The sequence below is a fragment of the Anastrepha obliqua genome, chromosome 2 (assembly GCF_027943255.1).
Source record: "Anastrepha obliqua isolate idAnaObli1 chromosome 2, idAnaObli1_1.0, whole genome shotgun sequence".
Lineage (NCBI taxonomy): Eukaryota > Metazoa > Arthropoda > Insecta > Diptera > Tephritidae > Anastrepha > Anastrepha obliqua.
Window position 1 is genome coordinate 5096409 of NC_072893.1, and position 23946 is coordinate 5120354.

Genomic DNA, 23946 nt, shown 5'->3' on the forward strand with positions numbered 1-23946 from the left:
ATCTAGTTTCATTTTATACAAAGTGTTTCCCCCCGACAGTTGTAGCTTCGACTTATGCTTAAGTTAAAAGTGATGAGTAAAATCTGGAGAGTAAATGGAGCAGTGGTCAGTAAAGGTGCGATTTTTAGTCAAAAAATCGGTCACAATTTCCGATCGTTAAGAGGCCACATTATCGTGTAACGAACGCCAACTTCCTTTTCAGCAATATTATGACTAAATATTCGATATATAGAGAGATCAATTTAGAAGTTTTTAGCATTTTTTTTTTTTGATTTTAAATTGATTGGATTTTAAATTTAAATAAAACAACGAAAATTGAAATTAATTGGCCAATCTTTATTATTTTTGAGTAGCACCATTCATGACATTTATTTTTAAAGATAATCCAGTTTAAATGCAGGCCGCAACTGCACCGTAATTCGGCCATCCGTAAACACCAATTTCCAATGACTCGCTGGAGGACTTCGGTCGGTATCTCGTGAATAGCTTTAATGTCGGTTTCCAATGCTTCAATCGAAGCTGATTTATCCAGAAAGCATAAAGTTTTTACATACCCCCACAAATAAAAGTCCAAAGGTGTGATATCACACGATCTTGTTGGCCAATCCGCTGGTCCGAGGCGAGAGATAAATTGCTTACCGAAAGAACGACGCAGTAAATCCATTGTTTCACGGGCTGTATGGCAAAACGCATAGTCTTGTTGAAAACAAATATTCCGGCATATTTCCGGCATCAAAAAGTCGTTTATCATGGCGCGAAAGAGTTCGCCATTCACTCTTACATTGGCACTAGCCTCGTCTTTGAAAAAATATGAGCCGATGCTCTTCAGTGCAAATATGGCAATTTTTGACGTAGCCATTAAGCCGAAAATGGACCTCATTGCTGAACATCGCTAAGTTGGCCCGAGGGCGCGATGAACACTTTTCACAGAGCGTTGATTTTCATGATATATTACAATTCTAGGATTTGTAATCGTTGTTGTGCCGTAAGTCTTTCCATGATGAAATATCAATGAATACTGAAAAAATTCTGTATTTAGTTTGGCAGTAGTCACGCGTGATCTGTCAGAAAAACCCTATTGCAAAAAGTGTATCCAATCTGATCAGCCTTTAAATGAGATAAATTGATGTTTTGTAACTATCCAATTCTAAATCGGCGAACGCAGATTTTGGCTAATCTTTGATGGGACCATAGGTGATCAGGACTAGGTGATTTCAGTGGGCCAACATTTATATTTTCATGAACGTTTACTAACACTTAAGCCACTCACGAACTGTGTGGGGAGTAAATACTCATCACCAGAAACTTGGTTCATCAAAACGTACAATTTGATGATCGTTACAACTTTCAGCAAATTTCAAATAAAACTTCATATTTTTTTTTTTTTAGTACTCATTCTACCACTACTCCAATAATTTCGCTTCCATTCATGAACTACCAAAATAAATTATAATTTTCATTTTTCATCATTTCGAAGGTCCTGCTAACTTTGGTGCACACCTAAGAAATATTTATTTACTTAAAAATTAAAATAGTTTTAAATATATAACTGGTAATAAATAATCTCTATTTTCTACTCTTTTCCTCAACAGTTCCCGTAATTGGTGTTCGTTTTGCAAGCGCTTTCGCGGGTCTGGAATTTACAGCAGCATCGTTCGTTTCAGCCGTCAAACCAGAAAGTTTCGACTACTTTAAGAAAAGCTATGCATTATTGTTTATTTTAATTTCGAATGGTAAATGTTACAAAAACTTAACTTTAGTTCGGCTAAAATATTTTAAATATTAACAGTAATCGCAACGCATGTATGTATGTATGTAAAGATACAAGACAAAACAAAATGTGCCTCAGTCAATGAACGAACAAGCGTAATTTTATGCCAAAAATTGCAAAAAAAAATTTTAGTTTTTACACAACAACAAGAAACCAATAAAACGCAAAATAGATAAATTCACGCAAACCCGCTAACTACATACATATATAATATTAGTATTTAATAAAAATTTTATGTTTTTATTTACCTAGAAAAAGTTGAATATTCAGCATATAAATTTTTTCTTTCATTTCGCTGTATACTTTGTTGTATGAATTCAAGGTGGATATAAAAGAAAAATGCAATAAATTAAAGTGAAATATATTTCGCTGTGATAAGTCAAATTTTCGAGGAGTATAACTGAACGTAAGAATTTAAATGCAAAAGTTAATAAATTTGTCGAAAAGTTATGAATAAAACCAAAGCTGCAAATTACGCGAATGAAATGCTTAGAACTGGCGCGAAATCGATTTGTTGAAAATTACTATTCCTTTTAATGGCGAATTCTCTACTTGTAGATAAAGGTTTTTAAAATAAAAAAAGGCATTAAAACCAATATAATAAGTATGATAATATAGATAAGACATAGAATGGCCTTTTCAAGTTTATTTAATGAATATTATTCTTAATAAATTGGAATCGTAGACTTGCTGCATATCGGCAGCAATGTTGAGTTCCAAGTTGTCCAATATCTCTGGTCTGATTCTCTATGCCGATCCCAGGCAGTTTTAAGGAGTTCAACTTAGAGCAGGGCAGTAGCAAAGGAGTTGCATGCGTCGTTCCGGACCAATCCCATTTTAGCTCAGTACTTCAACCAGTATTTCACATTCCTTTCTTGGGAGTGATAGAAGAAAGTTGGTTGTTTTCGTGTTGCAAAGTTCGTAGGTCGAGGCTTCCTATATAAACTGTGTTTCCATACTGTGCCAGAGTTCCGCGTCTAGTTCCGTCTCGTCTTTAAGAGAGTATAAATGAGGGATAAATGTTTAATGTCCTCATCGTAGGAAAGCGGGTGTCTACCTACCTTTGCACCTGATTGCTGAGCTCATCAGTTTTGATCATCGAAATTTATATTTCTTCTTTCAAAAAAATCTTAGGAAGATTTTTTATTTCTTTTTAATGTACAGTAGGTTCTGTTTTTATGCGGCTTTTTTTATGTGGTTTTGAAATAGTGCGGTTTTTTTTAAATTACAAAATGCATGTCGACCTATCGGGAATTGTACATATAAACAAGATTCTAAACAAGCTAAGCAAAAACTCATCACAGATTATATCAAAAATGCTAACCCTACAAGTATGGAACCGCTTGCATCACCATCCAGATCAGACGTGTACATTTCCTCAAGTGACGGAAGTGATTTTACGCCAAATCGTAAAGAAATGCGCAACATGCGGGTATTGTCTGATTCTATTTCTGACTTAATTTTATTTTTCGATTCTGACGTTTCTTAAATAAAGATATAATTTTCAAAAATACAATATTTTGTTTATGCGATTTTATTTAATTATTTCAGATTCATGCGGTCTATGGAACGTATCTATAGTTATAATATGGGACTAGTGCCCTTTTTTATGCGATTTTATTACATTATTTCAGATTTATGCGGTTTTTGCACTTTTGAAACGTATCCATAGTTTTACTATAGAACTAGTAGCTTTTTTTATGCTGTTTCTTGCGGAACGTATCTACCGCATAAAAACAGAACCTACTGTATATGTAATTCCGATCCGATATCGTTTTCAACTCGGCCCTTTTGACCAATACTCTAAGAAGACATGTGTACCATCAGGCGGACTTTGAGTACAAGCCCACTTTCTGGCAACAGGAAAGTCTTTACTCACATTTTTATCGATATGAATCATTACAAGCAGATACTTGACCCTCTCTAGGTATCCGAGCACTGTGTTCAATCCAACGCTCAGTTTATACCTCCTTGTAAACGGAACGAGTTCGCCTTTTGGCTTGACCCCTCCAGTGTATTCGAGTACTTCCACCCGGGGGTGGCCAAATGAGGACGGCTTTTAGCTGGTTTAAACTGACTTTAAACGCTGTTATTTCGCGCTCTTCACTGCAATCACCTAAAGAGCCGCCTTCTGGACAGGAGACCGAAAATTTCACTGTACCGCTCAATTATAATTCCTACTTTGCTATATGAGAGGGAAACCTGGTCACTCAGAGATGCGGTCAGATGGGTTGACGGTGTAGATGAAGACACAAGTATTTTTGGGATTTCAGGCATGGAGGACGCATGCAATTGGAGGCATATCCTACAGCAAGCGTAGACCCAACCAGGTTTGTCCAACCAACAATGCTGATGATGATATATAAGATTTTGCAACCAGCGTTGCCAACTTGAAAACTCAAGCTTTAAAAAACAGTCTTTATATGTATCAGAGCTCCAAGAGTGTCGGAAATTCAATAAAATTGCTACTTGGAGAACAGACTATCAATACCGATTATTATTAATATTTGTCGTAGATTTCGTATTTTTCATTTGTTTAGTGATATTCAGCTATGCTTACTAGTAGCTTGGGCATATGAGAATTTCTCCGCGAATTTTTTTTTACCGTGCGTTCTTTTCTTATTTCGCTAAGTGGAATTTACAGCTTTTATTTGAAAATTTTCCTTGAAAGTGAATTCATCAAATCGATTTTGAAATGTTCTTAAGCGAAAAAGTTAAAATAACTACTTACTTGTCGAGTGAGTGCAGTAAGAGACGTAAGTAAGAGTTTTACTTGTATCCAATAAAAATTAGAGAATGTGATAACAGATAAATCAAAGCAAAAGGAGAAACATAAATGGTATGATGTGAGGCTTTGAAATGTAAAAGCTGTATGAGCGCTTACAAAATATCATAGCTAAATAACTAAAGTTAAATAAACAGCGAATCTAACTGCAAACATAGTATAGAATGCTTCAAAACTATTTCGAAAGTCTACGAATTTCAAAGACCAAAACAAAAATAAAACTATATTTCAAGAAAAAATTGTACTTCTGCAATGAAACGATAACTATATCTAAAATATTATATTAACTTTCCCAAAATTCTCGCAATTCATTCTCAAGCCGAACTCAAGTTGCCATCGTGGACACAAAATTAGTATTCGATAAAAAAATGTCATTAATATCGAGAAAGTATAAAGTTAACTATTTTATAAAGTAGCCAAAAGGTATGAAATAAGTATTACTTAATTGTTAATAAAAGTAATGCTCTATATACAATAATAATATATAACAAAAACAAAAACAAAACAAAAAAACCAAGCGAGAAATCGATAAGTAATTGAATTTGAAATAATTTAAATTAAATAAAAATTATTATAAAAATAGTTAATTATGATTGATGCATTGATTAGGAATAAGTCGTTGAATTACATGCGTAGCCAATTGTAAATTACAAACGTTTTGATGCAATTTAAACAGCAAAAAGTTAACAAAATTCGTGCGTAGACTTTAGATTGTAAAACTATTGAATAAGAATTTAAAAGATAGCGTGGCAAAGTAAAGAAAATCAACAACACAAAAGATTATAAATAAGTATAAAAACTATGCAAGAATATATGGAGCATACATACACAGGTGCATACTTACAGAATTAAACACAACAACTGCGAAACATTTCAGCAGGCCACAAAGCAGAACAAACGAAAACAAGCAGAAATTTCTTTACAAACACACGGACAGGTTGATCATTTTTAATTCCATAGCTACCCACATATGGCACAACATAAATGGCAGGTGTATAAGGTATGGAACCGGAATTCAAATTAAGATGGAGTGAGCTGGACTTTATAAAATTTCTGACTGTCAACCAATTAATTTTTTTATAGAGTTTTGATCACTACTAATAGCAATACAAGTTCCGTACAATCTGAACATTTTTCCCTGTGCCAGTTATGGCGACTTTTGTGCTTTCAAACTGCGTTTTGCCGACAGAAGTGTTTTTGGTAGGAGATCTCTAAAAAACCTGTATTTAACACACTTCAAAAAGGGCCACACTTGGAACTTACTTTTATGTTTTTCAAAGTGTTTCTTTCATAGATTTACATACAGTTGTCAAGAAAGTGTTTTGATATCCACTACTGTTTTGATATCCACTACTAAACATTTTTCTAATAGCGGTCGCCCCTCGGCAGGCAATGGCAAACCTCCGAGAGTATTTCTGCCATGAAAAAGCTCCTCATAAAAATATCTGCCGTTCGGAGTCGGCTTACAACTGTAGGTCCCTCCATTTATGGAACAACATCAAGACGCGCACACCACAAATAGGAGGAGGTGCTCGGCCAAACCCCCAAAAAGGGTGTACCCGCCAATTATATATATATATATATATATAATGCACTCGGTTTCCCTTTTAATCTACCCAAACTCTGAAGAAGTCTGAGTAGATCTTGTGGTGTCAAGGAGATATTAATTAATAAAACGTGTATTTTTTCGTAAGCTTTATTCATCATTTTCGGGCCCTAACCCCTTAAAATAATATTTGTGGTAAATGTAGTTTTATACCATTTTTTTTAAATATTTGATCTAAATTAGAAAAAAGACAAATTAGAAAAACTTGAAACCATTGTGAAAGGAAATTGAGACGTTTATGGCCAATATTCTGCAGCTCTTCAGGTTCCATATCAAACGTTGCAGGCGTAATAGCTTTCAGCGCTTTATTCAACCGAGAAATATAAAGCACTGAAAGTCACAGCGCCTGAAACGCTTGGTATGGAGTTCTAGCTTTCCTCTCTCATAATTGCTATACCTTAATAAATTCTCGCACTGTCTTGCTCGTATCACTTGTTTTCATCGATGGGGCACGCCCATGCAGAGCAGTGAAAATGTCTACTCATAAATAGCCTAAGATATGAAAAAGAAGTGTAGTGAAGTATATCACGGGTGTTCTTTAGCTTCCTAAGAACTATCGATATTGGTAGCTATTATTCGGCAGCTGCGAATGACAGTGGATCCAAATTGTGGAAGTTTACTTTGACAAATGCAAATCTGCTTGCGCAATTCATAGAGCAGTTCGTTCTTCCTCATTTCGAAAGAAATACAGGGTCCGGCACTAGAAGTGTAACCAATTAAAAGGGCCTCAAATTTAGTTCGGAAAATTACGTTTATTCAATTCAAAGTAAAAAATGTGTGAAAACCATAAGTAATTAATCGATTTACTTTTGCTCGATATGACCACCTTTTGCCTTGACTCTGGCCTTGAGACGGTCCAAAAATTAATCGTAAGCTGCCCGAATGTGACTTGCAGGTATTTTGGACCACTCGCGGACAATGGCTTTTTTCAGCGCCTCGAGACTAGTGAATCTTTTAGTTCTCCAAAATGGCCCGAAGAGAATAATCCATCGGATTCGCGTGTGAATTTGAGAAACATTGTGTGGACGTTATGAAGTTCAGAACGTTGTTTTTAGCCATCCGTGGTGCACTCGAGCTTTGTGAGACGATGCCGAGTTCTGTTGAAACGTCCATGGTCTACCACTGAGGGTGTGCTCAAGCTCACACCTTTGAAATCCATTACTGATTCTCTTTTTTCGCGTTTACTCTCAGCAAAATGTTTCCGCGCTTATAAATAATACTCTGGAGTGTCATTTACCATAGCAAAGCAATAGACAGCTGTAAGGAAGGAGCTGCCATTACGGTGAATGGCGTAGCCGCGGCGGACATATGCCGGATGTCATTTTCAAAAAATAAATGCCATGAAATTATATATCAGATTATAGCAAAAAATTGTATTCCATTTTTCAACCCAAAAATATTTCTATATTTTTTTTTTCATTTTAACTTCTCAATCTCTTGAAAAAATATCCGCTATATCTGGCAAAGTCTAGTTCCATACGTGTACACCCGTGCAATAACTTTTCTGTCTTAAGTTTATCACACAGCTCACTGAAATGTCAGGGATATTTCTTAATGCCTTTTGCCTTGAAAATTTTTTGACTAACTTTTTGTGTGCTTCACAACAAGAACAAAATTCTAAATTCTCGCTGGGCGCTATCGATCCCATTTTTCCAGTGTCCTGTGATTACAAACTCGTTGTTAGATTAAACAAATTTGCGGTAACTTAAAATTTGAAATTTTGTGCGCTGGTAGAGTAGGTTTAGTGGCGAATATGCCGCACTTAGACCTGCCGCAGGTCCATTATGATACCACTGGAACTTTTTATTTACACTATAGGATCTCAGTTCAGTTTCTTTCCAGTCGTTTCTTTCTCGTGCTAACCGGCACCAGTTGAACACAACAAGTGAAGCCTAGTTCTTCTCCCCCTAATCTTTCCAACGCAAAAGAGGCCTTCTTCTTACTCCGCTACCATCAGCTGGTATCGCATCGAATACTTTCAGAGCCGGAGCGTTTGTATTCATTCGGACGACATGACCCAGCCAACGAAGCCGCTGCATCTTTATTCACAGCGCTACATCTATGTCATCGTGAAGCTCACACAGTTCATTGTTCCCTCGCCTACAATACTAGCGAGTCCATTAGAACGATCATATAAGGAGTGGAATTCGTCCAATTCTACTTTAAGATAAACAATCATAGCAAGCGTAAACTCGTAAAATTGTTGCAAATGAAATTATGTTTCGGGTGGTGAGTAAAAGACTTGAAGGACACTTGAAGTTCTTATTGTTGGTTGCAACGTGTTTTACTCTCAATGGATCGTGAAAACATCTCTGTGCAAGCTCGGCAATGGATTTCACTTACCTCGAATTCAACACAAAAAATTTCACAAAACAATATCTGATAAGAATATTCAGTTTAAAAAGAAGTAATAAACGCGTGTAAGCAGCAAAAGAGGATAACTGCCAAAGCTCCAAAACTGTTAGTTTGCATGCCCATATTTGTAGCTACTTTTTTGCTTCTGTGCACCAAACCATAGTAATACCTCCTTAAATATGGAAGAGGATTTTTTTAACATCCTGTTTACCCACTTCTGATCCCTTTACGTTGCTGTATTTGCAATTTAGAATTGCTAGAAAATGTGAGCTAACTTTAAAAACCGATTCACACCATTGATTTCAGCACTGTGACTTAGCTTTTCCCAGATTTGTATGAGCGCCGTATGCCAGATGTATGCGGCCTCCAACTCGAAAGCAATGCCTATAAACAACGGCAACCTTGCATATGTATTGAACAAACCATAAACAATAAACTTTTTAGCCACTGAACATTAGCATAGTTATAGGCGCCGCAAAAATACATTTACTCATGCGTAGTTACAGGCATATAAAAATGTACTAATACGTATAAACCATATATAGAGCAGTTTGAAAAATGATTTGTGTCACATTGACATGCTTTTGTATTGAACAACAAATAGTCAAATTCACATATACAATAGTAATAGTCACGTACACATATATGCATATAAAAATAATTATAAATTGTATATACATGCATACACACATAAATGAATAAAACATACGTAAGTAATAAATATTATTGTACAAGTCGCAGTAAATAAATCGATTTACATAGTTGAATTAGTTCCAGTATGATTAAGTGCATAAACGAAAAAAGCGTAACACACACACATGCATGCATACATACATATACACCTACCTAATAGATTAGGCAAGTTCTAATTATTTTTATTACTATGATAGAGAAAAGAAAAAACATTAGGTAGTATGCTGAGAATACAGACAATATAAAGCACATATGTATACAGGGCGGTCCAAATACAAGTATCTTTTTGAAAGCACAATAAAATGCACAAAACACAATTCCTTTGGGAGCACAAATATGTATGTATGGTACATTAGGGTGGCTCACCAGTGTTTCCATGGGAATATGAAATTTATCTTATTTTATGTTCGATCAAAATATTTCGGCGAAAAATGAGCTTGGGAATGCCTCGAAAAAGCGAGTGTTTTATGGATGAAATTAATTTTTAAAAACAGTTTTCAAAAAATTAACCTCATATAATAGAAAAGTTACGACTTAAAAGATTTAAGCAAAGCAACAAAGGTTACCATGATCTGCAAACGTTTAGCAGGAAAATCCAAGAAGCTGTAGGCCAAGAATTCTGAGATGGATGTACATCAATCACAATATTAAGGCCAATAATAAAATATGGAGCAATTGCTTGGGCATCGAGAACCGCTCTCTCGACAGTGCGGACAGCACTAACTAATTTTCAGCACTTAGCATGTTTGTGCATTACGGGGACAATGCGGACCTACCCTACAGCTGCGTTGGAGGTGATGCTTGAGCCACTTCAAATAGTTATTCAGCAATCAGCCAAGCGCACCTTGTTGAATATTACTACGGCAGGTTTCGGCAAAGGAAAACTGTTGTCCTCTAAGAATATGGAATTGCTGAGTTTGCAGCTTCCTCTTACACATCTACCCAGAAATCATATCACCAAAGCCATGAAATTCTTATACCCCAAAATTAAGCGTTTTGTACCGATGCGTAGTTGTCCAAGCGTCTTTCAAGCGGAGCTTTATGCTATCTATCTATGTGCGGACATAAACTTAGGCAGGAATTTCCGGAATATGTGAATTGCAGTTCTGAACGACAATCAAGGGGCACTCACGGCTCTTTTATTCTGTGAGATTAAGTCCTTACTGGCCTTTGGGTGTATCGAGAAACTAAATCTGCTAGAAACGCACAGTCGCATCCGGCTTATTTGGGTCTTAGGACGCAGCGGTATAACTGGGAACGAAGTAGCGGATGCATTAGAAAGGGAATCTGCGGCCTCGTTATTAGTATGACCCAATGTTCGGTCTACTGATTCTTGTCGTTTCTGCAACCAATGCCAGAAGACTCCAATACACCACCTCCTTGAATGCAACGGTATCGCTCGGAGAAAGTTGAGACATCTCGACAAATTGCAGCCAGAAGAAAAACACATACACTTAATCCAACCCAGCTCTATCCTAAGTTGAATAAGGGAACTGGGTCTGGACGAGGAAAGTAATGAGTAGTAATATAATCTAATCTAAATCTTAATATTTTTCCGAAATATTTTGGTAGGCACTGGAAATATATAATACACATATTTAAAAATTCCAGTGCCTATTTTTTATTTTTGTTTTATTTTTTTTAGTATGGCGAGTGATACACCCTAATGTGCAGATATGACGATTTTATGCGAAGCAACAGACAATTTACTTAATTGGAGACAGCAATTTTCCGATGTTCGGCTCTTTCTCACGAATAGCACGAACGATATTCGGCTCAAAGATATAACGGATTGTTTCCATATTAACTATTCTGCTAAAGCAAAAGATCATTCAACTTCATGCCTTCAATTTCAGTTGCTATAAAGTCATTAGATCCCACCTTAGAACGATGGGGTATTTCGAAAAAAAAACTGTGAACGCCATTTTTTTGACACCGCAGCGTCGAGTTGAAAATGTGTCTCGTCTAAAATTGCATTTCAATAAACTCGCAGTCTGGGCATCACAGCACTCACTTGACTAACTTGACACACAGCCAAGATTTTGAACAAGAAAAACTGTCAGCGCGATAGTAGCTGCCAATTCAAACAAGTACCAGTATTTGGATCGCCCTGCATAGAGCCTTTGTCCAAATGTCAACCGCTTAATCCCCACTAAGGTCATCCGCCAACTTTCCACCCCTGTTAAAACACTATCTGAAAGTCCAAAGCCATTTTGTAAATACTAACACACGTCACGAACCCATCACTTACTCCCCTACGAATACTTCTGTATGTATAAGTGCATCCATAGACACAAATGCAAATTGTATATAGACGAAAAAGCGTCATGTGTGCATACATACGTACGCACTTAATTGAAAGAAAAATATTAATAATAATAACAATAACAATAAGCAAGATTGTACTCGTTTATACTTAGTGCAAAGAAATGTGGAAATTTCGAAAGCGAGAAAACAATGGTCTTCCTTAAAATAAAGTGTAACATAGAGCAAAAATAAGAGCATGACATGCAATCAATGTGCTTAGTGCACGAAAAAAGAAGAAAAAAACACAAATAAAAATGCATACTGAATTGTATGTATACATATGTACGTACATGTATAAGTAATAAATAGTACCAACTAGAAATTAACGAAATTCGGCATCAATTGACAAATAAGAAACTGAATTTTTTAATTACTAAAATGGCACAGCTCGCACTTGCTTACATACACATACAGACATGCATGCATACATATGTGCATTTGGATATAAAACAAAAAATCGCAAAAAATACAAATTTTCTTTGTCAGAAGTTTCAGTGTAATTTGGCGCATATGTATGTGTGTATCTATTAATATTTTTACGTGCTTGGCGCACCACCGCAAGCAGCTGAAACTGAAACATATTTGCATGCAGTACGAAAAGTCTTCAGTTAATAAACAAATACCCATTTAGTTACCGACTTCTGGCATGCTGAAAAGCGCATTGATATGCAGTGTTTTTCAATTGAGTAAATCTCAAAACGTGTCCCAATACATTGTGAAATGTTTTGTATATCCTTGTTCACTTCTCTCGACAGCATAGGGTCTCGGCAAGACTCTTCCATCATTCATGGTTCTGGGCTGTTTTTGTTTTGCGCCGTCGCATGTGACATCGGCATCTGCTGGCTCGCGCAACATTGACCTTCGCCAAGTGATCTTTGGCCGACCGTGGCCTCTGCTCCCTTGCGGGCTCCAGTTCATTCTCGTGATGCTATCTGGTGGTTTTCTAAGCATGTGGCCCATCCAATGCCACTTTCTGCATTTGATTTGCCATAGAATGGGCTCCTCATTCGTTGATCTCCACAGCGCGTCGTTTCTGATGATGTTCGGTCAGAATATTCTACTGTATATATTCTGCATTCTGTTGGAGATCAGCCATGTTTCACTTCCGTACAACTATACTGACTTCACACATGAGCTGAATATTCGCAGTTTAGTACGCCTGGAAATTTTCGAATTGGGCCATACTGCACGCAATCGCCCGAAAACCGCACTTGCTTTGACAACTGCTGTGATAATGCAGCCGCGGTAGCAGAACCTTTCGACAAATTCCACCCGTCAACCATTATTATTATTAAGCTTCACTAACCTAGCCCATAAGCTATAGCCAACTTTAAAGCGCACTTTAACACTTTTGACTTTCTTAAATTATTTAAGGCGGCAAATAGCGGCCGCCGTAACCGAATAGGTTGGGTGCGTGACTATCATTCGGAAGTGCGTTGGTTTGAATCTCCGTAAATGACACAATAAAATGATAGAAAAAGTTGTTTCTAATTGCGGTCGCCCCTCGGCGCGCAATGGCCAATCTCCGAGTGTATCTCTGCCATGAAAAAGCTGCTCATAAAGAACCATTTGACGTTCGGAGGCGGCGTAAAGCTATAAGACCCTCAATTTGCGAAGAACAGCAAGACGACCAAAACAAATAAGAGGAGAGGAGAGGCCAAACATCCCAAGCAGGGCATAAGCGCCATTATATACCTATATAAAGGGTGTTTTTTTTTAGAGGTTAGGTTTTCAAGTTGGCACTACTTTTTTCGTAGATGGTCTTTTTGACAGCTGTCACTTGATTTATGCTCAGTTTGGTTTGCCATTTCATAATGAATAGACTTACACCTGAACAACGTTTGCAAATCGTGCAAATTTATTACGAAAATAATGGTTCGGTTCGCGCGACGCATCGAAGAAAATTTTGTTCAGCGATGAAGCTCACTTTTGGTTGAATGGGTATGTCAATAAGCAAAATTGTCGCATTTGGAGTGAACATAATCCACAAGCCATTGCTGAGACGCCGTTACATCCTCAAAAAGTCACTGTTTGGTGTGCTCTATGGGCAGAGGGAATCATTGGTCCATATTTCTTTAAAAATGAAACCGGCCATAATGTTACAGTCAATAGAGAGCGCTATAGAGCCATGATTAATGACTTTTTCGTGCCTGAATTGGACGATGTTGATGTGGACGACCTTTGGTTCCAACAAGACGGCGCTACATGCCATACAGCCAACGCTACAATCGATTTATTGAAGGAAACTTTTGGTGAGCGCATTATCTCGCGCCGTGGACCTGTGGCGTGGCCTCCAAGATCGTGCGATATAACACCGCTGGACTATTTCTTGTGGGGCTATGTGAAGTCGCTTGTCTACGCAGATAAGCCCGAGACGATTGACGTCTTGGAAGAGAATATTCGGCGCGTTATTGCTGACATACGGCCCCAATTGCTGCAAAAAGTGGTCGAAAATTGGGCCTCTCGGCTGGAATTTATTCGAGCCAGCCGCGGCGGCCACTTGCCCGAAATCATTTTTAAAACATAATGGCAAACCCTTATCTTTATAATAAAGCTAAATTCTTGGCCATAACATTAAATTATATACGTTTTATTTCATCTTGAAAACCTAACCTCTAAAAAAAACACCCTTTATAAGTGCATATATATATCGTTCCACCCTAATGTAAATGTAATGATAGAGGTTAGTCGAGAAAACGGGCGTAAATAAGATTTATTTAATTTCAACCGGAAATGGTCGTTTGTAAAGTCCATTTAAAGTCAGAGAGATGGTACTACTGGCGCGCAGCGAGACTATGTTTAGTTAGTAGCATCTCTTGGAAGAATACACACAAGTTTCAGCCAGATCGGTCCATTCCTTTGTGTTTGGCATTCGTTTGAATTCAGGAAGTCGAGTGGTTTTCCTTTCTATCACGACAACGGACCAACTCACGCCTCAGCAGCTGTGGACGCAAAATTAATGGAAATAGGGTTCCAAAATAAAAAAAGAGTTTTACTTCTTCTTGGTTTGGTGCGATAATCGTTTAAGCGGTTTTGGGCGAGTTTAACAAAGCGCGTCAATCATTTCTCGTGCTAACCGGTGCCAGTTGGAAATACCAATGAAGCCAAGTCCTTCTCCACCTAATCTTTCCTTCCTCTCCCTCTGCTACCACCAGCTAGTACCGCAACAAATACTTTCAAATCCGGGGCGTTTGTATCCATTAGGACGACATGACCCAGCTAGCGAAGCCGCTTAATATTTTTCGCTGCGCTATGTCTATGTCGTCGTAAAGCTCATACAGCTTATCGTTCTATCGCTTATGATGCTCGCCGTTGCTCACTTGCAAAGTTCCAAAAACCTTCGCAGAATGCTTCTCTCAAATCTCTCTCATCGGATATTGTCATCGTCCACGCTTCTGCCCCACACGTTAGGGCGGGTATGATGAGAGCCTTGTAGAGTGTTAGTTTTTTCGTCGAGAGAGAACCTTACCTCTCAATTGCCTACTTAGTACAAAGTAGCACTTGTTGGCAAGAGAGATTCCCCGTTGGATCTCAAAGCTGGAAATGTTATCCCCCAAACAATTAGTAGTTTTTTTATTTTTGCACGGACTTTTCAAATGACCCTCGTATGTATGTATGCAGTGAGAGATGATATATTTTTAAAAGTGTATCTCTTTAAGACATTTTATTGCTATATTTACATAAATTTCATAAAAAACTATTTGCCGTGCAGAGTCGACTTAACACTGTAGGTCCCTCCATTTGTGAACAAGATGAAGACGCACGCCACAAATAGGAGAAAGTGTTCGGCCAAACACCTAACAGAAATGTGCGGGCCGACTATTTATTTTTTTTTTTATTTACATATGAAAAAGGTTCAAGCGAATTTAACAAAAAAAAAATTGTTTGATTTTATCATTCATTTCGAACTCGACTACGCTCACTTGCAAATTTCGACATAAGTTAATGCAAACCTAACCTAACTAAGCACTTTCACGTGAAAGTTGAAAGATGCCGAACGTAGAAACTCTAGACGCAAAGTGTGCTAAGAAAAACATCCAGTAAAATTGACATTTTACAAAAACATATCTATCAAAAATCTGCAAATAAAACTAAGTCAGCGGCCACACAGAAATATCTTTGCATTTTCATCAGTTGAGAATCGGTTTTAATTACTACTGAACACACGAGTACATACATACATACATACATATATATGTATATAATTAAAGCACCTACTTATACGCGGCAAATGTATTTTTGTGCATTAACGACAATCGTTTGGTTGACATTCAAATAGAGGTTTCCAACTTGTTTTGTGGTTTTGATACTAACTACTTCCCCTTTTTATAAATATTTGTACATTTTTTTTTTGTAGAGTTACAGTGAAGAAAATATTTGCCAGGCTAACTACGAATTTCATATTATTTTATGAGAAAACTACATAAAGATGAAAAGTGAAATAAATATAAACACATAACAAGAACCTCAACTAAATTCGGTTTCTTCTTCAAATACATTTGGCAACTACGAAAAAATATTGGCCGGTACATTCATACTATTTGTGTGCTCGTGCATACTACATACATATGTATTATACCTATACATACATACTATTAAGAGCAAACTTTCTACATAATAATCAAAAATAATTAACGCTAACAAAAACTGCATACAACTGCAATATGCATGTGTATATGTATGACGTTTATAAGTGTTGGCTCGACATTCTTTCAACTGCGCAATATTTTCGAAATTTTTACACTTGATTTGCGCACCTAAAATTTTCTTAGAATTTTGATCATGCGTGCTTTTTATCAAATAGACCTAAAGGTCATAAACTTGTGAGTAGAATTGTAAGTAAGGTAATACTTTTTTTAATGAAATGCGGAAAAATTGTTAATATGGTTTACTATTTCAACATCTACGCATCTTTTTGAAGCAAATAATATGAAAAACTTGTAAGCAAACAATAATAAATGCATAATACACAAATACAATAACGGCAACAATGACAAGAAAGGCGTGAACACAAAAATGCACAATGAAGTAATAAAAATCACAAAGCTCAACAAACACCAACCGCATATGCTTGTATGTATGTAGGTTATAAAATTCAAACAACTAAACTACAACAGCAAAATTGTGTAAAGCAGATATCTAAATTAAATATGTAAGCGCAAATTTTAACAAATAATAGCAAATGAAAAACGAAAAGCAAAAAGCAAAAAAAAGAACAAAAACAATTGAATCCATTAAAGCCAGTAATAATGAAAAAAAAACTAAAAAACGATGCAAAACGAAATCCACAATACATACACACCAACTGTTCAGTTACTTACGATTGTAAGATAGGAGAAAAATAATAAATTCAAGTAAATATTCTACATAATTACGAGTGCATATGCAACTACAAAGAATCTTATATACGAGTACATAAATACATACATACAACACATACTCATATGCATGAAATAGGTGTGTGAGCGCGCTTTTTCTAACACAAAAAATAACACAACGCGCACGGGAAGAACTCGAAAGAAAGTAGAGGAAATAGTTTTTGAGTTGTTTCTGGAAAAAAAAGATTAAAAATTCCCAGAACATCACCTAAATAAGCCAAGGTGAATCTATTAACTCCTTTGCATTATTTGACGGAATAATCCATGAACAAAAACTCTCTCTTCTCTCAAAGAGCGGAAGAGTCCGCGCGAACAAACACTCTCTCTTATCACCAAGAACGGAATAATCCACAATAAATTATTTTTTGTTAAAGTTTTAGGAAAATAAACAGTTTTGGTTATCCTGTAACATTCTTTTTCATTAGAACGAACAGTAAACATCTTGTCGACGCAAGGTATTAGGAACGCAAGCTATTTTGAGTGCATCGCGCATTTCGAGCGGTGAGGCAAAAGTGTTAAAAGAGGTAGCCAGCCAGCAAGCCAGCTGAATTGTTCTCTGTTTCGCCATCTACATTCGGGTGTCAACACAAAATTGAATTACGAAACTTATTTTTGTTTCTTTTTTTTTGTCGGGACAACTAGCAAGTGCAGCACTCAGACATTAATTAAGTCCATTGTACAGGGTGGCTGATGAATTTTGCTACATTAAGAAACTCAAATAACTTTTTTTTAGTGTATGGAATTCATTTATTTTTTTTCAAGTTGAAGGTCATTAAATTTTATTAAATGTAGCTTAACTAGTTTGAAAAATAATTGAATTTAAATGCCCCCCATGCTCGTTGAGACAAGTGCGGCATCTTAGTAAAAAGTTGTTCATTGCTGCTTTGAGAGTTGCGACAGGAATAGCCGCAATTGTTGCCCGAATGGATTGTTTTAGTTCATCCAAATTTGTTGGCTTTGTTTTAAAAACTTCTTGTTTACATAAACCCCACAAAAAAAGTCAGTAGTAGGTGCAGGTTCAGGTGCAGTAAGGTCAGGCGACCTGAGGGGCCAACGAAATTCGGAGTTTCTTGAAATCAGTTTATTGGGAAATTTTCGTCGCAACTCTGTCATAACAGTCTGGGCTATGTGAGACGTTGCCCCATCTTGTTGAAACCACACAGAGTTGAAAGGAATTCTCTTTCGGCGTAGTTCTGGATAGAAAAATTCTTTCAGCATATTCAAATAACGGTCTCCAGTAACCGTAACGGTGTGACCATTTTCTTCAAAAAAATAAGGCCCGACAATACAGCGTGAAGAAACCGCACACCACACTGTCATGCGAAGAGGATGCAATTCCGTCTCGTGGAGTATCTGTGGGTTAGAAGTACTCCATATTCGACAATTTTGTTTGTTCACATTGCCGTTTAAATCGAAATGGCCCTCATCAGACATGAAAAGGCAGTTTAACATGTTTTGGTCTTCTTCCACCATTTGCAGGATCTTCTGGCAAAATTCCAAGCGAATCGGCAAGTCTGCTGCATTCAGTTTGTTAACCATTTGAATTTTGTAGGGAAATAAGTCTAAATCTTTGTGCATTATGGTTTGCAAAGACTGTCGGCTGACACCAAGTTGAGCAGATAAGCTTCTTGTTGAAACCCTTGGATTGCTTTGTATAGCTGCAGCTACAGCAGCGATCGTTTCCTCCGTCCGAACTGGTGGGTTTCCATGATAAGGCCTTCTTGCGACTGTTCCTTGCTCAGCAAAATTATTCACCAGTCTCATTATGGTCCATCTGCTCGGGAGATCGCCGCCAAACATCCGCCTGTACTCTCTCTGTACCAAAACTACGGACTCCAGTGCGTGATAGCGGCGGACTATCCAAATTCTTGTTTGCGTGTCCCAGTTATCCATTTTAATAAATTTTAAAGATCAATCTGCAAATTAAAACAAAAATGGAACAGATAACTTAAAAAGAAAAAAAGTTATTCAATTTTTTTTTGGTAGCGGCTTTCATCAGCCACCCTGTACTACACTTGAACCTCAAACCTGATTCTTCACAAGCTGGGCAGAGTACAGTGTCTGAGATGCCCAACCTTTCCATGTGGTTCGCCCACAGAAAGTGGCCCGTCATCAGTCCAACCAGCCGTCTGCACTCCCCTCTGCTTAATGACAGAAGGGTTTGCGACAGTCGATCGGACATGGACAGGTAACATCAGTTTAGTCCATCTGCAGCCTCTCTTAGGCTGCCAAACTCGCTTGTGGGTGGTAGTTACCCATTTGCTAATCGTGGATGGGATGGGCGCAGAAGGGAGTGGCGAAACGGGCTCTGGGCCAAAGAAGTTGGCTTCAGAGCCCATCTTAGCTAAGGGGTCAGAGGTCTCGTTACCCGCGATACCCACGTGTCCCGGGATCCATGTTAGCATCAGGATATTATGTTTACCGACATAGTTCAGTCTGGATTTACAGGACTTGACTACCCCTGATGTGCTTGGGGGGCTGTCTGAGGCCATAAGCGCAGCTTGGCTGTCGCTGCATACACATATAGATCTGCCTCTCCATCGGTTTTCCACAACAAAGTTCATCGCGACTTGAACTGCATACACCTCCACTTGAAACACAGATGCATGCATTCCAAAAGCAAAGTGCAGTTTTGTCCCGCTGGATTCCACGTGAACCCCAGATCCGGAGCCATGCTCGGTCCTGGAGCCATCCGTAAAAATGCGAAAACAGTATTTGCCGGGCTCATTTTCTGAGTTTGGCCACAACTGAGCCTCTGGCACTACACTGTATCTCTTTTCAAGTACGACTCTTGATGGCATGGAGTCAAGGGGCATGGAGAGAATCGTTAGATGGACGTCCATGCCTTCTTTGTTTTCCAATGCCAGACAGGGGCCGTACCAGTTCCCATGGTGTTTCAGCCTGCAGATGGCCTTCAAGGCCTCTCCTTGGATGAAAGCATCAAGTGGGGGTAAACCAATCAGAGCATCTAATGCCGGGCCTGGAGAAATCGGAAAAGCTCCGATGCAACAGATGTCCACAAGACGTTGTAGTCTCGATAAGGTCCTCCTGACTCCCACGAGAGAGAGTCTACTCATCCAGGCCACTGATGCATAGGTTCATAATAGGTTTCATCATAGCCGTGTAGATCCATAGGACCTTGCTAGGAGAAAGACCCCACGTTGTCCCAAAGACACCTTTGCACTTCCAGAAAGCTGTCAGTGCTTTGGATGTCTTTGTTTCAACGAAAATCCTGTTTAAACTCGATGAAAAGCGCATGTAAATCGATGACGTATTTAAGGCAGTTACGAATATTTCTGCAGACAAATGTATTGCGAAATTATCAAAGTGCGAAAAGAGTTGCTTTGTGGAGCTTACGATCTCATAATTCGTAATATATTTTGAAAAATCTGCGTCCCAACTAGCCAATCTCCGGGAAACATCAACAACCATAAATGTGTATTAAATTGTGTATCAGACCAAGGTTAATTTAAAAACCTTAATTATATTTTTGTTAGCATTTATGTAAAAAAAAAAAATTAAATAAAAAAATTTTAAAAATGTTATTAATCCACACCAGAGCTCAGCCGCATTAAAATGTAAACCTTCAAAAACTGTTTTTATGAACTAGAACTAAGCGATAATATTAAGAACACAAACCAACACCAAAACTCGTACAGAAACGGCCATAAAGATAAATGGCAGAAACTATAAAAACATTTGGCATTAAAAACAAAAACCCAAAGATGAAACTAAAGAAAAGTTTCAAAGCTAAAAACATTAAAGAGTCTTCAATTGAAAAATGCAAAAAACTTTCACAATCAACTAAAAACAACAAATACATAAACAAATTATGGTTGTAAAAATTAGAAATTTAAATTTGATGGAGAAATTTAAAAACAAATTAAAATATCGGACCAAACAAGCTAAGCTATTGTATAAACCCAGAGAAGGCAAGAACTACGGTATTGCAATGGCAGTACTATTGAATTTAGGATAAGTAATAAATTATTAAATTTGAATTGCGATGAAAAAAAAACACAATAAAAATGGAAAACAAAACATTTCTTCGTTTTATTTGGTAATGGTAATAATACTTGGTTGTTCAACAATTTTTGCGGTTCGATAAGAAAACCCCAATTTTATGGCTGAAATACACTTTATTATTCAGTATAGTCTCCCTGAGAGGTTCGTACGCTTGTGAGAGAGGCGGCTCGGAATAACAAACATCTGGTTGTCCCCTGCGATGCAACACTAGTTAGCGACACTAACGCTAGAGGTGAGTCATTACCTAACAAAATTAGTGTTTTGAAGTTAGTTTCAGAGCCAAATTTTGTTACAATTAACGGAGGGAAAGATTTGAATATCACCCTGGCTTCCGACTTGTTTTGTGTTAGGGTGCTACCGCAGGTTTCACCCTTGCAGACACCTGCTTGAGCCAGAGCCGCCTCCCAGGCACGTCAAGAGACACCTACCAAACTACGCCGACGAGATCCAGGACAAAACTAACAGACATCTACTGGACCAGACAGTGTTTAGACAGACATTAAACGACATTCACCGGGAGACTGTTACTGTCATAAGCTCCCGTCTACCGAATGCCGTAATCGGAGTCCAACCATCACCTTCAGCAGATGAAGAGCTCCAACTTCCCCATGAGACCCGCGTAACACTGGCACAATTATGTTCTAGATATTGTAGCAGGTCAAACTCCTACTTATCCAGTATTGACCCCGACATACCAAACATATGTCCGACATGTGAACGCACAACGCACGACACTAACCACCTTTTCACATGCCCTTTAAAACCTACTCATCTAACAACCCTCTCCCTCTGGAGCCAACCTGTCGAAATAGCATGTTTCCTTGGCCTACCTTTAGATGAGCCAGACGAAGACGACCGTTGATATACCCTACGCTGACGGGGCTTTTATTACTGTTATAACAACAACATGGCGAGTTTCAAACGAAAAATCGTTCTCAAGTTAGTAAGTTTAGAAATATACGGAAAACCGGAAAAATAATAAATAAAGAGCTTTATTGCCAAAGATAGCCCCCCAACGACCCAGCTGCATGTGGGGGAGCTGGATAAATTATGATATTGGATAAGTTGGCCCTAGGCTCCGCACCGGAGACGAAGGAATGATGATTAGGTAACTAAAGCAATGAATAGCTCCTTAAAAGCTAGTTATCCGGTTGTCCGACTCAGAGGGACAAGTCTAAACAACCTTGGTGGACCAAGCACCCAACCTCGCTACGAAAATCCCATAGAACGATATTTAACCTGGAGAAGGTTAGAAAATTGGCAAGCCTAAGGCTGAATTGAAAAGTTATAAAAGAGCAGTCAGAACTGCGAAGGGAGAATTTTGGCAAAATTATTGCAAGGGAATTAAGAAAAAATCTTTCAAAGACGCCATACAACCTAGGTCAAGTGAGGAATAGTTAGGTCTTCTCCTAGACACACACTTCCCAGGACAGAAGCCGGTGGAACGAAACGACTCCGCTAATAGTGAAAGGCAATCCGACCTAGGTAGTCTATTAGTGAGAAACGCAAAGATTGAATGGACTATTAACACTATTAGTCCTTATAAATCGCCAGGACTAGACGGCATCTATCGTGCTGAGCTGCAGCAACAACGGGATATTGTCGCACCGTTTATTAAAAATATCATCAGAAGTTATCTAACATGGGCCACATTCAGCTAGGCTTGAGAGATACCCATATACTTTAGACCCATTAGTCTTACGTCTTTTCTCCTGAAGATTTCAGAAAGAATAGTGAATGAATATATGTGCGGCGTTGTACCAATAAATAGGCGCAACATATCTATACTAAGGGACAATCCACAGAAACAGTCTTACATTCGCTCGCCGAGTTGACGGAAAAAAGTTTATCAAACAAAGTGTTTGCATTGGTTGCTTTCGTAGACATAGAACATTTAGTAAATTTTGGGGTTGAACCATCCGTAAACCTCATAATTTGATAAAAAACGATTTCCACACAAACATTTTTTTAGTTCTGGAAACAGATGGAAGTCGTTAGGCGCCAAATCTGGTGAATACAGTGGATACTCCAACAATTCGAACTTAAATTCATGGATTTTAGCCATTGTCAAAATGCTGTTGTTGTAGCAGTATCTTCGCCCTGTCAGTGTAGTGTAATTACCGGTCGTCTTCGTCTAGCTCATCTAACGGTAGGCCCAGGAAACTGGCAGTTTCGACGGGTTTGGTCCAGAGGGAGAGAGGTGTTAGATGAGTGGGTTTGATGGGGCATGTGAAGAGGTGGTTAGTGTCGTGCGGGGTACTTTCACATGCTGGACATATGTTTAGTATGTCGGGGTCGATTCCGGATAGGTAGGAGTTTAACCTGCTACAATATCCAGAACGTAATTGTGCCAAGATTACGCGGGACTCTCGGGGAAGCTGGAGCTCTTCGTCTGCGATAGGTGGTGGTTGGACTCCGATAACGGCATTCGGGGTTCGGGAGCTTAGGAAGGTGGTAAGGGTCTCCCGATGAATGTCGCTAATTGCCTGTCTGTATACTGTCTGATTCTGGAGTGGTCTGTCCGTTTTGTCCTGGATCTCGTCCGCGTAGTTGAGGAAATGTCTCCTGATGTGCCTGGGAGGTGGCTCAGGCTCGAGCAGGTGTCTGCATGGGTGAGGCCTACGGTGACACCCAAGCAGAAACTGCTTGCCGAGCATTTTGTTGTGCTCCTTAACCGGGAGCATGTGCGCCTCGTCATGTAAGTGATGGATAGGGGACATCAGGAGACATCCTGTCGCGGTCCTGATGGCAGTATTCTGGCAGGTCTGAAGCTTCGTCCACTGCGTATCACTGGTTCCAGGCGACCAGACAGGCGCGGCATAGTTCAGAACCGGTCGGCCTATTGCTTTGAAAGTCGACAGCAACATTTCTTTGTCTTTGCCCCAAGTGCTGCCGGCAAGCGACTTGAGGACCTTGTTGCGATTCTGTACTCTCGTTGCAATAGCGGTTGTGTGCGCTGAGAAGGAGAGCAAGCTGTCAAAGGTGACTCCCAAAATTCTGGGGTTGTTTACCGTCGGTATTGGGG

The 23946-nt window shown here is 38.4% G+C and overlaps 1 protein-coding gene across 1 annotated transcript in view; it reads left to right on the forward strand.

Annotated features, from left to right (window-relative positions):
- LOC129236949 (neuronal acetylcholine receptor subunit alpha-7) overlaps positions 1-1870 on the forward strand; it is a 190672-nt gene extending 188802 nt beyond the window's left edge. Inside the window, exon 15 of the mRNA XM_054871271.1 lies at positions 1593-1870. Within this exon, the coding sequence (XP_054727246.1) occupies positions 1593-1601 (9 nt within the window). The 3' untranslated portion in view covers positions 1602-1870. The remainder of the gene's footprint in view (positions 1-1592) is intronic.
- Positions 1871-23946: the final 22076 nt, after the last annotated feature.